The sequence below is a fragment of the Camelus ferus genome, chromosome 11 (assembly GCF_009834535.1).
Source record: "Camelus ferus isolate YT-003-E chromosome 11, BCGSAC_Cfer_1.0, whole genome shotgun sequence".
NCBI lineage: Eukaryota > Metazoa > Chordata > Mammalia > Artiodactyla > Camelidae > Camelus > Camelus ferus.
In genome coordinates this window covers 57,910,604-57,929,619 of record NC_045706.1, presented here as the reverse complement: position 1 = coordinate 57,929,619, position 19,016 = coordinate 57,910,604, and the positions used below count along the sequence as shown (strand labels likewise).

General features: G+C 35.5%; 1 protein-coding gene across 1 annotated transcript in view; it reads right to left on the bottom strand.

Annotated features, from left to right (window-relative positions):
* The window catches only part of CCSER2 (coiled-coil serine rich protein 2), a 125,332-nt gene that overhangs the window by 67,299 nt on the left and 39,017 nt on the right, over window positions 1–19,016 (bottom strand). Inside the window, 1 exon segment of the mRNA XM_032491609.1 lies at window positions 748–838. Coding sequence (XP_032347500.1) covers window positions 748–838 — 91 coding nt within the window.

Below are 19,016 nucleotides of genomic sequence, written 5' to 3'. Positions count from 1 at the left end.
ACCACTCTCTTCACTTTACCCCTGGCCCATGGAAATCCAGCAAATGTTGACTGACGGGATCCACAGCTCTCTGAGACGCTTCTTCCCAGGGAGATCCCCATTTCAACCCTTGCCCCAGGGGCTTTCTAGGCTGGTCGCTGGTTCCTGATCAGCCTTTAAGACAGAAAATCCTACAGACATGCTGTGGCAGTGGGGGCAAGAGCACCCAGGACCCCCTTGCACATGGATTACCTAAAGCCCCACTCCAGCAGTTACTGGGATCGAGAGAGGAAAACAGACTTGGTTTGGGAATAAAAAGGACATAATGATTCATTCAGGTTATCATTTCCCAGAACTGATTTTTTTTAATATTTATTAACTTAATGATTCCCACTGCTCTTTCATAAGTCAAATGATATCTCTGTTTCTCTAAATGTATTTTTTCTTAAAATCAAAATGAGACAAAAGGAGGAAAAATTAGACATACACAAAAGAAGAAAAAGGATAAATCCTATCTACCACTTACTGTATGATATAGGTATATAATATTGGGTCATATAGAATTCTATCTAAGACCTATAAAGTCAGGTTTTTTACATTTAAATAAGTTTACAAATGAACTTATTTAACATCACTTAATATTGATTCTCAGTCTGAAGAGGCTACCTCCATGGACATTAGGAAGTCTGTAAATAACAAATATCAAATAGGATACAGTCAAGTAGCTCAGCTATATACTTTCAGAAGTTCAATACTGTTCCCACTAACCATTTTCGAGAGGTGCATCCTCAGGCAGATCCACATCAAGCATAAGGTCATCATCCTCAAGGTCACATGATTCAAGATTATTCAGAATATCCTGTGAACAAAAGCAGGAAAAAAAATGCTGTAACCTAACTCAATGTTATCATTAGATTTGAACATCACTACTTGAGAATCTGATTTTACTCAATGTTTGTGTGGTTAAGTACAGATTTTAAAGATAAGAATTTTTTAATGAGAAAAAAAAAAACCAGGTTCAACTGGTTTACCTGGTTAAGCTATTTAAATAGCATCCTTTTCTGGGTCTTCTTCCCCACCAGTAGATTTTACTTTTTATTTTTAAAAACTTACACATTGCTCACTATCTGCAAGATATTGTTCTAAGCACTTTACAGGTATTAATTGATTTCTTCAGACTTCCCTATGATTTAGTGACTAGTGCAATCTCCATATTATAGATAAACTAATGCAGAGAAAATCTAATCCCTGGCCAGAACAGGATGTGAACACAGGAGGTCTCCTAAGCCTGTGCTTTAACAATTTCCCTGGTAACATGAATAATCAAAAATAATAAACAATCTCCCAAAGTTTATTCGTATGTGTTGTGGAAGGTGGTGTTTTATTATCTCTAGGGATTGGACCACTTACGTAAAATAATGAAGTAAGTCTTTAACAATGTGATTACTTCATTTACTTTCCTGAGCCAAACATGCCTACTGTTTCTCTCAGCACCACTACTACTTCCTTGGTTCACCTTAATTTGTTCTTTTTTACAGTAGAACTGAACTACTCAAATTGGTTATAAGGAGTCCCTCCTGGGTTCTATTTGCAATCTTGCTAGTTATCACCCATCCTTAGAAAGGTAGTGTTTTGCTTTTGAAGACTCTTATTCTGAAGTCTAAATAATTAAATGAACAAAAAACTAAGTTTAAGGTAATGTACTCAGTTTAACCTATAGCCCACTAGTGAATCTCTCCAATCTAAGAACTGATCCAGTACTGCAAGACCTTGCCTTAGTGTATGTAAGTAGAAAGATCACAAATCCACAAACCTTTAAGTGGGACTGAGAGATTACAGTCTTGAAAAACTCTTAAAGAAGGGGAGTATATACTTTATTACAGACAATGTGAATAAAATTAGAAGTGCTCCTATACTGGATATTCCATACAAATCTTTCCAATTTTGTGTTGTTGGGCCTTCCCTCCAGGATCCACTGAGAACTAAGAGTAATTGGAATAATTGTTATTATTTAAAACAAGCTAATAACTGCGTAATTATTTAACTACGGCATAAGAAAAAAGTATTTTGCAGAACTTCTTTCCATCAAGAAATATTTGCTGTCCTTAATATAGTCTTCCTTAAAAAATCAAGGGAAAAAAATGAGTATGAAAAAAAAAAAAAAAAAACTGGCAAAGGCCATAATGAACAATTCACAAAATAAATATAAAATAAACAACCAATAAATATGATGTAGGAAAGACTGTTAACACACAAATGTGACGCTATCATGATTTAGAGGAATCTAAAACTCATCTATACTCCAGATAGGATTAGATTTATACAAACCTTCTGGAGGCCAACTGGCTAAAATTTAGCTAAAACCTTTTCTTAAAAGGCAAATTCTTCCCTCCTAAGAATGTATCCCTTAGAAACAGATGAATGCAAAAAATATTATGTATACGCATGGTTATCATAGCATTGTACAGAATGGCAAAAACTAGAAATAGGCTAAATGCCCAACAACAGAAAAATAGTTAAACAGGAAATATAGTCATACAACAGAATATTATGCAGTCCTTAAAAAGATAATAAAAATATTATTAGACATGGAAAGATGTTAATTGGGGAAAAACACAAACTAGTTTGTTTCTAATCTTTTGCTCTTTAAATAATGTTCCAGTGAATCCCTATATATCAACATCAAATTGAAATAAATCTACATATCAAGTTGATGGCATAACAGTCAGACTATTTCAAGTGGGAAAAAAAATTCCTCAAACCATTTGCAGTAATTATACTACAGATGGTAAAATGGAGAATATTCTGAGGTTGTTGTATATACATGGGTATAAATGAGTTATACTGCTGTTTGCCAAAAAAAAATGGATTCTCATCTTAAGAAAAAGAAAATAAAGATGTAAAAAACAATGAAATTAAATAATTCTGTGCTATGTTCTTGAATGTAAATGGGAAATATCAGTATGAACACAAGATTTTTTCATCTTAAAAGAAAAAATACATTTCTTCCACTGAGAAGGCCTAGATGTTAACTGGAAAAAAAAAATCAAGACTCTAAAATAGCATGTACAGAATTACCCATTTTATGGGAAAAACTGCATAATACACATAAAAAAACTTGGAAGAAAATCAAAACATAGGTTAACTATTTTAGGACTATGGGTTTTTTCCTGTCTTTTTTATTTGAGTATTTGTATTTTTTCATTTTCTGCAATAAGCATTATGATTTATATAATTTACCCCGCAAAATTATATCCTCTATAAAAACATTCAGCTATTTGTACGTATGTGTGAAACAAGGTGATGCTGGGTACCCCAGGCCAAATCCAACAACTAAAGACACAGTAAAGAATCAAAGGCAATAGAACCTCATTTTCTAAATCCAAAGTAGGGCTTCCTGAGAAGTACGAGTCAGCAAAAGAAGTATTGCCATGACTTCCAAAAAGGTGCTCAACTTTTTAAATAACTAAACTCTACATTTGTTTTGTGTGGTTTTCTGCAGGTTTCATTTTATAATGAAAGATTTAAAAGCATAGTCTTAGAGAACAGAAATGAGCCTATTCTAATGAATGCAAAAGGAGTGGAAAAAATTATGATGTCATTTTGAGAAGTTACTAAGAAAGCTCAGAGGAAAAGGAAGGGGAACAGAGTTAGCAATAGTTACAGGGAGGGAAAACCATCCATATTTATGCTCCAAGTTAATGCTCATCAATAAATCATTATATACGATGTTTCAGAAATTTATCTAGACACATGAAAGGATGCTCTGCAAAATGGTGGGGAGGAACCAATTATATATGCACAGTATGATTCCATCTTTAATGCTGTAAAATATATTTAAGTATCTGATGATGATAAAACAAAGAATTATTATTTCCCATTGTGTGAGATAATGTGCTTAGGCTCTTTGTATTCTTTTTTATTTTGATTTTTTACACTTCTTTTTTATTTTATAATAAGGACGCACCGCTTTAATAGTAATTAAAGCTTCATGCTGAAAAAAGTCTACCTCCCTTGGCAACAGCAGGGACATTCAAACTGCACAAACTTAGCCTGCATGTGGGAATCCTCAATCCAGCCCATCCCCTAACCACAATGATAACCAGAGCTGCCTACCCCTTCCCTCTTCACTCCAGCCATTCTGCACCAGTTTGGGTGCCTGTCCTGGTATTCCCAGAGAGTCTCATTACATGAGTAATAAATCTTTTCACATTCTCTTGGTACATGTGTGGCACCATCTTTCTGGACACCTGAACAAATTTGGGGGGAGAGGAATCGATCCTGCCCTTCTGTGTGGCAACCGTAAGACACACTTTCAAAAATTCAACACAAACAAAGACCAATATATGCGAGGCACAATTCTGGACACGAGCTATAGCCATGTAAAAAGACAATCCTGATCTTTCTTGAGAGTTCAGCTGAACTACTTCATGATATGGTTGCCCTGGCATCCATTTTGTGTGGCCAAGCAGTCAGCAGGAGCCTTGAACTGAAACTAGCCCCTCCCACAAGCAAATGCCCTGGACAACAGCAAGCAAATCCAAGTTCCTAATATGACTTCTCCAGCAGGTCTTGTGAGCAAGTCTCTCCCCTGCCTCCCAGGGCCTTCCCCTTGTGCAACGTTAGATAGGACCCCTGCGGAGCTTACCAAAACCCTGCACTTTTTGGTTTGAGTTGACCAATAAGGTCTTAGCTCAGGAGCCTCAAAGCACTTCAGCTATGGACCCTAACAATAAAAGCACATGCCCCCGGTTTGACAAGAGAGGCAGTGCTGAGTGAGAAGACTAGATTCTAGTATCTGTCTGAGACAGCATTCATTTTTATAGGAGGTCTCTATTTCTCCAACATTAGACTTTAAGAGTTGTATCAGATACATTATTAGATCTTTCAGTAACGTTTCAGGCAAAGAGATAAGAAAAAATTAATCTATTATAATTTTTCTTCACCAGTTTACAAATCTGTCATCTGCACAGACTAAGAAATGCATTATTATAGGAAGAAAGGAAGCCATGTAAGCATGGAGATTGCCTAACATGGGAAAGAGTTGCTGTTCCATGTTTGTGATGGCAGGCTCTTTCTCTCACTGGCAAGCCCGCATTCCTTGGGAGCCAACATCCACATACACCTGTTTTAGTTGGGAGACCATCTAGCAAAACCACTACCTGGGAGTATGAGTGTGAAAACCTAAATTTGTATGCTCTCTGGCTTCCAGAGGCTTCCCACAAGCCTCTCTGGAATTAAAACCCTGACTGAGCACATTAGCAGAAGTGCCACAGAACTTCCTTGGCCTCTGAGAATGCTTTTCCATTCAAAAAGGGTGAACTATGAGATGGTGGACTAGTGCTTCCTTCAACAAGTTTCTCCACTAATAAACTGGAGAAAGCCTAAATGTTTTTGACAATGAATGATACCATCACTAGTTTGTATTAATCACCATTAATCACCAGAGATAAATGAAAGACCTGAAACCATAGAAGAAGAAAACGTAGACAGTGCTCTGTTTCACATTAGTCTTAGCAATATTTTTTTAGATACGTCTCCTCAGGCAAGGTAAACATTAGCAAAAATAAACAAACAGGACTACATCAAACTAAAAAGCTTTTGCACATAGAGGAAAACTATCAATAAAACAAAAAGTCAGCCTACTGAATTGAAGAAAATATATGCAAATGATACATCTGATAACAGGTTAATATCTAAAACACAAAAAGAACTCATATAATTCAACATCCAAAAAAAACCCAGTTAAAAAATGGGCTGAGGACCTGAACATTTTCCCAAAGAAGACATACATGTGATGGCCAACAGATGAATGACAAGATACTTAACATCACTAGTCATCATGGAAATGCAAATCAAATTTCACACTTGTCAAAATGGTTATTATCAAAAAGTCAACAGATAACAAGTGTTGGCAAGAATGTGTAGGAAAAGTAACCCTCATGCACTGTTGATAGGAATGTAAACTGGTACAGACACTATGGGCAATAGTATGGAAGCTCCTCAAAAATTTAAATACAACTACCACACAATCCAGAAATTCCATTTTGGGGTATTTTTCCAAAGACAACAAAATCACACCTTTGTTCACTGCAGCGTTATTCACAATAGCCAAGACAGGGAGGCAACCTAAGTACCTATTCATATAGAGGAATGTTTTAAGAAGGGGTGTGTGTGTGTGTGTGTGTGGTGTGTGTGTGTGTGTGTGTGTGTGTGTGTTAAAATACTAGCCATAAAAATGAATGACATCTTGTCATTTGTGATAATGTGGTTGGAATAAGTCAGAGATAGACATATACCTTTATGATTTCCCTTATATGTGGAATCTAAAAAAGAAAACAAATGAACTAACAACCAAACAGAACAAACTGGTGGGTGCCAGAGGGAAAAAGGACTTGGTGGGTGGGAGGGTTGAGTGAAACAGGTAGGGAAGGTTAAGAGGTATAAGCTTCTAATTACAAAATAAACAAACCATGGGACATAATGTACAGCATAGGGAATACAGTCAGTAATATAGTAATAACTCTGTATGGTGAAGATGGTAACTAGACTTACCGTGGTAAGCATTTTGTAATGTACAAAAACATCAAGTCACTACACTATACACCTGAAACTAATGTAATACTTTAAGTCAGTTACAAAACAATTTTTAAAAAAATCAGGATTGTTTTCTATACACCAAAAGGAACAATCCAAAAAGAAAATTTCCATTTACAATTGCATCCAAAAGAATACCTACAATAAATTTTAAGTAAGGAGGTAAGACTTGTACACTGAAAACTACAAAACACTGCTGAAAGGCTAAAGACCTAAGTAAATTGAAAGACATTTTGTGTTCATGAATTGAAAGAATTAATATTGTTAAGATGGTTACTACATAAAGTGGACTATATTTTCAATGCAATATCTTTCAAAAGTCAAATGGCTCTTATTGCAGAAATGGAAGAGTAAATCCTAAAATCCACATGGACATGTAAGGGGCACCAAATACCAAAAACAGTTTTGAGGAAAAACAACAAATTTAGAGAAGGGCTCATTTTTTTAAAAAAATTTCTTTACCATTATTTTAATGCATTTGAAGATTTACCTACATTAATTGGGAACAAAGAAACAAAAATAAACATTTCTTTGTTCTTCATAAATAACTAGAGGGCTCACTTCTTGATTTCAAAACTTACCTTTATTGTCAAGCAATCAAAACTACATGATTACAGATTATTATAGTAATCAAAACAGTGTGCTACTGGCAGAAGACATATCAATCAGTGGAACAGTATTGAGAGAACAGAAATATATATACATCAACGTCCAACCGATTTTTGACAAGGATGCCAGGAGTATTCAATAAAGAATCATCTCTTCTTCAAATGGTGCTGAGAGAATTGGATATCTACACGCAAAAGAACCAAGTTGGACCATTACTTTACAACATATACAATAGCCAACACAAAATGAATCAATGACCTAAATACAAAACTAAAACCATAGATATTTTAGAAGAAATACAGGGCTAAATCTTCATGACTTTGCATTTGGCAATGAACTCTTAGATGACGTCGGGGCAGAAGAAATGAAGGAAAAATTACACTGGATTCATCAAAATTAAAAACTTTGGTACAAATTATCAATACAGTGAAAAGACAACAGGAGTCAGAGAAAATACTTGCAAATCATATCTGATAAGAGTCTAGTATCCAGGATATATAAAAACACAAACAATCCAATTTTTTAAATGAACAAAGGACTTGAATAGACTTTATCTGAAAAAGATACACAAATATCTAAGAAGCACATGAAAAGATGCTCAACATCATTACTCATTTGGGAAATGTAAATCAAAAAAATAGAATAAAATACAACTTATATTCAGTAGGTTAACTATAATTAAAAAAGAAAAACAAAAACCAGAAAACAAGTGTCATGAAGTATGTAGAATAAATGAGAAGACTTATACATTGCAGGGAGGAATGTAAAATGATGCAGCTACTGTTAAAAAAAAAGTTTAGCAGCTCCTCAAAAGTTAAATACAGAATTATTACATAACCCAGCAATTTCACCCCAAGACATATACCCCCTCGAAAATTTAAAGCAGGTATTTAAACAATACATGTGTATGCCTGTTCATAGCAGTACTATTCGTAACAGCCAAAAGGTACAGACAGCCCATACTGTCCTACGTCCATCAATGGATGAATGGAATGTACACATGATAGAATATTATTCAGCTTTAAAAAGGAATGGGCTTCCGATATATGCTATAAAAATGCAGATGAACCTTAAAAATATTATGGTAAGTCAAAAATCCAGAAACAAAAAGTTACATATTGTATGATTCCATGTATGAAAAACCCAAAATAGGTAAATTCATATGGGCAGAAAGCAGACTGATGGTTTCCAGAGGTTGGGGAGGAACTACTTAATTAATGGATACTAGGTTTATTTAGCGGTTATGAAATGTTTTCGAACTAGACAGAGGTAATGGTTATATAATATTGCAAATATAGTGTCACTGAAATGTTCACCTTAAAATGATTAATTTTATCTTAGATTAATTTTACCCAAGAATAAAAAAAAAGCTTTTGAAAATTAAAAAATGTTGCTCAAATACCTAAGAAAATTACTTGTACATTTAACCTTAGATCCAATATCACAAGTCTATATATCTATTCTCGTAATATACAAAGACAAAGCTCTTTATTAAAAAATTATTTGTAATAGCAAAAGCACAATGTATGTGCTTAGAAGCTGAGGGTGGTAAATACATACATATTTGCTTTTTCTTAAAAAATGGAGCAATAAAAATTAACTTTAAAATATTAAACAAATATCTCTATTTTCATACTCCTTCCTCAGCTTAGCCTCTGTAATATGCTATTCTTATGTCAAGGAGTCCCAGAAAGTTCTCTTCTACACCTGGCGACCCTCTTACTCACTCATATACATAAGCCCTTAGGTCCCCAGAGGAGAAGAGGTAAGAGCCAACGGACCCTGTCTCTTCTGTCAATCTTAGAGTAAACTACCAAACCACTGACCCAGGTGATTCGAGGTCAGTTTTCTCATTTTCATCTTTGCTTTTCAGCTTTTAAAACTTCTCCAAACTGGGATAAACAGAGTGGTGTTGTCAAGGCCCCTTTAAAATTGCAGAACCAGTGCTGGCTCCCATTGGTACACTGAGTCTTCAACAGGGCTGCATTAACACCTTTGTTTCAACTTCATTAAGTCCAATGCATTCATCTCATTCCTTAAAAAACATCTACCTGTGATGGGGCAAATCCCTTGGCTCTCCTCTTCTGTTTTCCCCTCTTTTCTTGTTAATGACTCTTTTTCTTTTCTTTCTTTCCTTTTTTTTTAGTATCTCTAATACGGAGAAGGGAAGCTGAGACAGCAAATCCAATAAGGTTTCTCACACAGCTGCTTGGTTTTACAACAGTATAGTTATATGATATAGTGTCCATGTATCGAGGCCCCTTAGTAACAACAGTTATCATCATCTGTTTATGAGGCATATTCAGTAGATGAATAACCCAATCATCATAACGTCAATCAGCATGGCTTGCCATAAAACATACAACCTCTTCATCCATGGTGTTCCGTTTGGCATTTACAGGAGAAAGACAGTCTCTCTTCTCAGGTAAACAGACTTTACATCACATTTCATGCAGTCCATCAGGCTACCTGCTCCCTCAGGTACCCTGCTATGGACAGCCATCTGTGATTGTTCTACAGTGAGCTGTGGGTCCTCTACCAATCCAAACATTCTCTTCCACTCTGTAGCATTCAAAACCAAAGATACTGCCCCTAAATAAGTCATTCTCGCAATTCATTTTAGTAAACACTCTTCAGGAAGCTGATGACACAGATCCGCACAATAAGACTTGGCACTATAACCCCTGGTTTCAGTAGTTTCTTGGTTTTGTCCTCTCCCTAACTGGACTATCTTTCTGGTAGTCCTAGAATAATCCCATTAGGAGTAGCTTTAAGGCTATTGATCACAGATCAGACTGACTGAAATCTTAGCTTGGCCCAGCACCAGGATCAGCCCCAGGACTCTGTATTACTTTCATTTTAGCTACTACAAGTAACAGTAACCAACGGATGGTACATTGTTTCTTACTATTCTGCACTTCCTTCTGTATCCAGTGGGCCATCTCACTGGGGGTTGTGTCTCCCACCATTTCTAAATTCTGTTCCATAACTTTGGCCTTTAGTAATGGATCATAGCACAGCTGCAGTTCTGTATCATGAGTGACTAGACGGCCACCTAAGAATCAAAAATTCTTCATCCCCAGTCCTTTCATCCTTTCTCTTCCCAAATCACATGTTTCAGTGAGTCAAGGTTGATTTAGCATATTCCACTTTTTCTTCCACAAGAGTGACATTAATTCAGACATGACTGGCCAAAAAGCTCAGGGGTTCCCAGGCCCCGTACGTCTGGCTAACTGCCTACGAATTTAGAGATTCCTGCTTCTTCCTCAGGTTAATTCACTAGAACAACTCACGGAATTCAGGAAAGCACTAAACTTTACGATTACAGTTTTAATATAGCAAAAAGAAGAGGTACATGACCAGCCAAAAGAAGAGACACACAGGGCAAAATCTGGGATGGCCCCAAACATGAAGTTTCTGTGTTCTCTCCCCATGGAGTCAAAACAGGTCACCTCCTCAGCACACTGATGAGTAATATGCAGAGAGTATGGTTAACCAGGGATGCTCACCTGAGATGCAATGTCCAGAGTTTCTATTGAAGTTTCATTACAAAGGCATGCATGATTAAATCACTGGACACATGACTAAACCCAACCTCCAACCTACTTCTCTGGCTCCCCAGAGGTTAGACTAGTAACACAGGGCTCAACACCCCAACCTTCTAATGACATGTTTGGTTTTTCTTGCATGGCCTACTCCTACCATGAGCCACCTTGTTAGCATAAACCATTAGGGAAATTCCTAACATGTGGGAAATTCCAAAGATGTAGAGGCTCCCACGCAGGAACCGGGAACAAAAGCCCACTGAATTCTCTATTATACAACACAAGACTTACTCTAAGACATAACAGGACAATAAGCAAGACAGAATGCTACTGGGAAAAGAACATACACATAGATCAACAAAATAGAACAGAGAGCTCAAAAGTACACCCACACATGTATACTCAACTGATTCTGACAAAAAAGGAAAGACAATTTAACACAGAAAAGATAGTCTCCTCAACAAATAGTGCTGCAACTCTTAGACAAAAGTAAATGCAAAAAAATTAACCCAAAATAATAGGTGTTACACACAAATTAACTCACACTACCTACAGCATGATCTGTGACAGAAAAAAATTGTTAAGTTGAAATTTATTATAACATTTGCTTTGTGAAAGACACTTTTAAGAGAATGAAAAGACAACGAACAAACTGGGAAAAATACTTGCAAAACACATATCCAATAAAAGACTTATATCCAAAATACACAAAGAACTCTGAAAACTCAACAGTAAGAAATCAATTAAAAGGGGAAAACAGATCTAAACTGACATTTAAGATATACAGATGACAAGCATATGAAAAGATGCTCAACATCAACTGTCATTAGGAATTACAAGTTTAAAACAATAATGAGATATCACTGTACCCCTATTAGAATGTCTAAAATCCAAAACACTGGCAATACCAATTGCTGGTGTGAACGCAGAACAACTGGAACTCTCTCTTACTGCCAGTGGGAATGCCAAATGGTACAGATACTTTGCACAATAGTTTGGCAGTTTCTTACACAGCTCAACAGTCTTACCACGTCATCGAGCAACTGCACTCTTTGGTATTTTCCCAAATACAAACAGCAACAAATGAACCTAACAAGATTACAAATAAGTAACACAACCACACTGAAGGGAAGAAGAACTAAAAGAACTAACCTAAGTAAACTTGGAGAACAGTATTTTGACCCTACTATAAGGCTAAAGTTAAAACAGAATGGGATAGATAGATAGATATAAATATATATCTGAATCACTGTGCTGTGCACCAGAAACTAACACATTGTAAATCAACTACTTCAATTAAAAAAAAAAATGGTACATAAATATTGCAAGTCAGTAAATTTATTTTTCATGGGGTATGGGTTAGCAATTCTGAAACTGTGTGTTATAGATATATAGATATAAGTTATATATATATATATGTTTTATATATATATAGATTAATAGATATAATATTTATACATATACATACATATACTAGGATTAAGTAATTAAGTAAATATATTATTAATAAGACCCAAATTTCTCACTTTCCCAGAAAAGTGCTAAAAATAAGGAAAGGGAAAAGGGCAGACTGAATTCTATGGTTGGAAGCAAAGGTATCAGTATGAACTCTTGTTCTTTAATATATTAATAGATGGATACAGAAATAAATATAGGTGTGTATATACATATAATTCCTAGCTCTGTTTCAATGCCTAAAAACTATTATACACCACTAGCAACTAGCATACCTAGCCCCTAGATCTTGATTTCAAAATACCATGTTCAATAAAATTCCTCCTTGGAGAAATGCTGATTCCCAGGCTGGAAGAGGGAAAATACAAGATGAGCCTGGAAATCTTATACTGCCAGAAAATAAGAAATGCACAAAAAATAATGGCATACCAGGACACAGGAATCAACCTGAAGGGGCTCCCAATGGTCAAATTTGGAACACTTTGAACAAAATAATGACAATAATGGATTATACATGTACAGTAAAATAAATATCCATGAGCCCACACTGATATAAATCATTTTAAATAAACCAACAAATAAATACAGAAAACAGACAGCTCTCCCTTATAGAATTCCAATTAATAAGGAATCGACAGATATAAAAATTAATGGGCAAAACTGTTTTAAAAATAGGATGTTTGCATAAAGTATCTGTCCACAAGACACTTATTAATTATAAAGGGAAATATAGTAACTTTGCGGTAGAGAAACCTGGCAGATAGCACCTTAGTCAAGTGATCAAAATCATAAACATCATCATGGAGAAAAGAGAAACCTCCTACAGTTAGTGGGAATGCAGTTTGGTGCAGCCATTGTGGAAAACAGTACGGAGATTCCTCAAAAAACTAAAAATAGTCTTATCATATGACCCAGCAATCCCACTCCTGGGCATATATCCAGAAGGAACCCCAACTCAAAAAGAACACCTGCACCCCAATGTTCATAGCAGCACTGTTTACAACAGCCAAGACATGGAAACAACCTAAATGTCCATTGACAGATGACTGGATAAAGAAGTTGTGGTGTATTTATACAATGGAATACCGTTCAGCCATAAAAATGACAACATAATGCCATTTGTAGCAACATGAATGTCCCTGGAGAATGTCATTCTAAGTGAAGTTAGCCAGAAAGAGAAAGAAAAATACCATATGGTATCACTCATATGTGGAATCTAAAAAAAGAAAAAAGAAGACAAATGAACTTAAATATAAAACAGAAACAGACTCACAGACATAGAGTGCAAACTTGTGGTTGCCGGGGGGAGGTGGGTAGGTAGGGACAGACTGGGAGTTTGAGATTTATAGATACTGACAGGTATATATAGAATAGATAAACAAGTTTATACTGTACAGCACAGGGAAATATATTCAAGATCTTATAGTAGCTCATGGTGAAAACAGTATGAAAATGAATATACGTATATTCATGTATGACTAAAACACTGTGCTATACACCAGAAATTGACACAACATTGTAAACTGACTATAACTCAATAAAAAAATTAAACATCATCAGTAATAACATATATTGAAATCATGTACTCCCTGATATGATGCACTAAAAAGAAGTGTACATCACTTTTGTGGCATTCTTATGAAAAATGCCTAATCACAATCTAATAATAAGAAAACAACCCCAGACTAAAGGTTATTTTCCAAATGGTCAGTATTCTTCAAAACTATCGATATTATGAAAGCAAGAAAAACAGAGGACTGTCAAAATGGAGGAGCCTAAAGAGACTGGACAACGGAACTCAAGGTGGGATCCTGCATTAAATTCTAGATCAGACAAAAAAGACATTAGTGGAAAAACTGGCAAATTTCAAGTAAGATCTGCAGGGTAGTTAATACTGTATTAAACTTAATTTCCTGATTTTCACGATTGAACTACGGTTACATAATACATTAACATAAGGCGATGATAAAGAAAGGGTACACAGGAACTTCTTATATTATAAAAAATTTCTCTATAAAAATCAAGTTATATCATATATCCCACCTGTGGGAAGGTAAAACATTCCTATTGGTCACCTTCAAATTAGCCAGGAAGTCCTTTAACTACTAATAAAGAAATCTCAAAACAAATAGGTATATTTAGGAAATTAAAAATTTTCCAGCAGAGAGAATTTTCAAAATAAATATTCCCATTTCTTCCAGCACTACAAGTAAGAAAAGGGGCAAGAAATGCCAGATGGAAGAAAAAAAATTAGGCTTTCAAAAGGGAAAAGTCTCATATCACTTGACGCAACTCTTACGATGACGAACACCGGTAAATTATGCCGCATGAAACACTGATTTTATAGCTAGGTCTTCCTGATGGTTGGTCTAATGTCTCGTGCTGTTTTCTACTTCACCATATACTAAAAGGTAGATCCCACAGACTAACTTTCCATCTGTGCTTCCACGCAACTCAACTTGAACTATCAAGTTAGCAGCCTCTGCAAATATAGGCTTCCTGACTCTTAAAACTGGGAAAGGGATAAAAAAAGATTGGAGGAATATCACCTAAATGTCACGAAAAATTGAAGAGCCTAAAGGCAGTACATTCTGGCTTTTGTTCTAGCTACCACAGGACAATAAAACAAAATTGCCTGAGTTGAAATATATTTACTCATTCAGGATAGAACAGCAACTTCAATAACTCCTGAAATTCATCCAATTAGTAAAAAGCATTTAACTCCTCAGCCTCAGTGTCCTCACTAACCATAACTAGTTTATAATGCTATCTGAATCGGCTCACAGAATTCAGTATTTTCTTCATAAATATTACTAATTATGCATCAACTCTATGCCAAGTATGCTAGGTGAAAGGGTCTTGATAGTGACCAAATTACTTTTTTTTCAAACAAACTACTTTTAAAGTCACTTTTTCTCTGAAACACAGGCTTTGACCCAGAAGGAGTTTAGATAATCCAATAATTCCATTTTTATTAAAAAAAAATGAAAAAGAAAAAATGCTCAGAACACTTTGCTCATGGTCCCAACACATAGACAGGAAGGATGCATAAAGATATGGAATATAGATACTGATAAAATATTTATATTCGTCTTATACTATTCTAGAATCTGATTTATAAAAACCATTTGTCTTCTTGATTTGAGATACAAGATTCTTCTTTCATTTCACCTTCTGAATTCCACAGCTTTGTCTCTAACCACTCTCTACTTCATACTTTATACTCTTTGCAATGCTGATATTCCCCTTGTACCTCATGATTTTGTCATCCCTCCATGTCACTGTACACACTACTTCATATGCCTAAAATGCGTATTCTCTCCTTTCCTAGACCAATTGGTCAACTTTGTATTCATTCTTCAAAACTCAACTTCGATGTTACTTCCTCTTAGCATACCAAGCATACGCTGACACAGCACACATGGTATCACTCATAAAACTATACCATGATTATCTATTTATATTCACCTATCATACTACATTTTGAATTCATTAAGGACAAAGACAGCCTTACGTATATTCAGTAACTTCAGCACTTAACAGTAAGCCTGAGATGTAGCAAAAGCTTAAAAAAGTAAGTACTGAATTGAACGTCATATTAAATAGATTTGATCTACATGAAACAACATAGAGTGAAGAAAAATAGTATGTTTGAAGGGTCACAACAAATACATATGACAAATTTAAACTTTTTTCAAACCCAAAAGTTCCATTAACTGGCCAAAAAGAAGCTATGCTAATAATTAAATACACATGGAAGATTCACTAGTCTGGCCAAAAAAAGTGAAATTAAGAAAAATTTAGTTTCCTCTTCTCATTCTGTTCCCTGAACTATAAAATAAATGAGCTTGGTTAGATCCCTTCTATGCCTTCTAGTTCTGTATTCTGTATCAGAGCATACTGAAAGTATTAACATCAGTTTGAGATTTTCATTTACCTATTATTAGGACGGTCTCAACTTTCCATAAGCTGTCACTCCACTATCACATGTATGCTACCGTCACATTTTTAGTTACCTGCAGCTTGCTATTATGACACGTGGTACCTTAGAAACTTACTTAGTAAATTATGTCACAATGTGTATGGAAAAAATATTGAATATTGACCATTATACTTAGTTTAAGTGCTTCTACTTATCTTGAATTAAATGGCATGTCATCATGGCACCCATTTCAACAAGTATACATTAAGTCCTTATTTAGTGCCAGAAACCTAAAAGAGTGATGAGAGAATATGAAATATCAACTAAATTCAAGACACATAGTAGGAACTGGAGATTAAAAGCAACTAGATAGATCTGTATAAAGTGAGAACAGACCATGGAGAGCAGGTCAAGGAGTTTAGATTTGACATTATAAAGAATGGAAAAACCAATAAGAAAATAAACAATCCAACTGGCAATTTAGGAAGATTTTGGCAGAATGAATGAGAGCACCAGTACTAATCATAACTTCTAAAAGTGAGGCGGTGACACTTTTCTCCCCTACAGTCAATAGGGAACTTCATCAGTTGTACCCTTGAAACCTGTTTTCCAAATTGATGACCCCTCTACCTCTCCACTCTGCCACCACTTCAGCCCAAGCAGCTACTATCCCTCACTTTAATGACAGCTTAGCATACTGTCGACCTCCTTTTAATTCAATCTTTATACAGAGAATTTTTTAAAAATATAAATTGAACTATGTCCCTTTCCAGCTTAAAATCCTCCAACAGCTTCCCTTCAGTTTTTAGGAGAAAGAGCCACACCCTTTGAACCCCATAAAAGCTGTACTTGAATAGCCTCCTCGCTCCTGTCACTCCTCCCCTCTCTGTCAGTGCTCAGGCTGTAGCGGCCTAGCCTTCTCGTAGTTCCTCAAACACTCCACGATCCCGTCCTACCTCAAGGCATTTCCACAGGCCATTTACCAAAAACACCTAATGTTCTTCCAATTTACATACACCCTTTTTACCTACTGTATCCCTGGGCCAACTTAGCCTAAACATCATTTCCTGAAAAAGCCTTACCTAACATCCATACCAAACCAGGTTTTTCAATAATTTACTTTCAGTTTGTAATTCTCCTTTGCAGCACTCTCCCCACTTATCAATAGAAGACAGTTAATGAGTTAGCTAAATATTTCAACTACATGTGCCTCAATAGAATATAAACACTAAAACAGCCTGGAGCTGTCTTGATCACTGTAATCCTCAGTACTTTGCACATAATGTTCACTTAAATATGTTCAGTGAATTGATGGATGCCTTCCACTGGGGGCCAGACGAAGAATGGCATCATAATGATAACAGAGAGAAAACTGAATGTCTACAGAGTTTCCACAGACTTGGTTTAAAAAGTTAATTACTGAATCTTTAAAATTTTCTGCAGTGTTCTGATGTAGGGGTCAGCAAACTTCTTAAAGGCCAAGTAGTAAATATTTTAGGTTTATGTGCAATATACAGTCTCTGTTGAAACTACCCAGTATTGCCACAGTAGCATGAAAGCAGCCACAGACTACAAGTTAAACTTTACAGATACAAAAATTTATTTACAAAAGTAGGTAGGCAGCCTTAAAGTTGTATCTTGCTGGCCCCTGTTAATATATCCCAAGGAAACAGGAGACAGAAATCAAACAAAGCCAAAAAAAAAAAAAAATCATCATTTTAAACTCATAAAGAAGCTTTTCTTGAAATACCATACAAACTTCCCCAAACTCTGAACTCAAAATGGGTTGGTATATACTGTTATTCAGTAACACACATGGCACCTTCCTTTAATGGTCACAAGTGTGTCTCCTCTCTTAATCTGGATCATGGGTTTCTGCCAAGGTAGCCAACAGTCTCTTTCTTCATATGTATTTCTCAGTAACTAGCAGTAGCACACGCGGAAATTAAAAAATATATGCTGAACAAATAAATGAATCAAAAAGAAGAAATATATAGAGGCTATATACTTAGCCCTTTTCCCTATCTTTCCCCCAGTCTACTACAGTTCAGCGTAGAGATGAATAAGAGAGGAAGCAGATGATCTGAGTGTTTTGTTTTGATTTTCAAAAATAGATATTCTTCAGTAAGACTGCATATGAACCATTTCCCCAAAGGCTGACATCTGATAACAAACAGAAAACCAGAGGACAAAGGAAACAGAGACAGTGGTCCACCCTTATCCGAGGAGTATGTTTTCCAAGATTCTCAGTGCATACCTGAAACCACAGATAGCATCAAACCCTATATATGCTATTTTTTCCTGTACATACACACCTATGATAAAGTAATTTATAAATTAGGCTCAGTAAGAGATTAACAACAATAACTAATAGTAACATAGAACAATTATAACAACATACTATAATAAAAGTTATGTGAATATAGTCTCTCTCTCTCCCAAAGTAACTTATTGTATAAATTTAATGCCTTTTCCATATTAACTAAGTACTTATTACCCATTGCGGCCCTAACTTTTGGCCAGTTTGAGGTATGAGAACAAAACTAGCACACATTTCTTTTTCTTTCTTCACAATTTCACAGACAGAAGATTCATCGTTACCTAGATTGTAGCATCCTCGGCATACAATATTTTTCCTTTCCTTATTACGTCAAGAACGTTCACCATTTCATGTAAGAAAGCACTTTTCAGCTTCTCTTTGGCATTTCCAAACTGCCAACATCACTCCTCGTGGGCCCTGGGGCCATCATTAAGTAAAACAAGTTACGTGAACACAAATAGTGTGATACCATGACAGTCAGAAGTTCAGCCGTGAAAGTAGCCTTATGGACCACAGACCAAAATTTGAGACTTTTCTCTAAAATGAAATAATAGAATTTAAACATAAATAACAAGGAACTTAATACTGA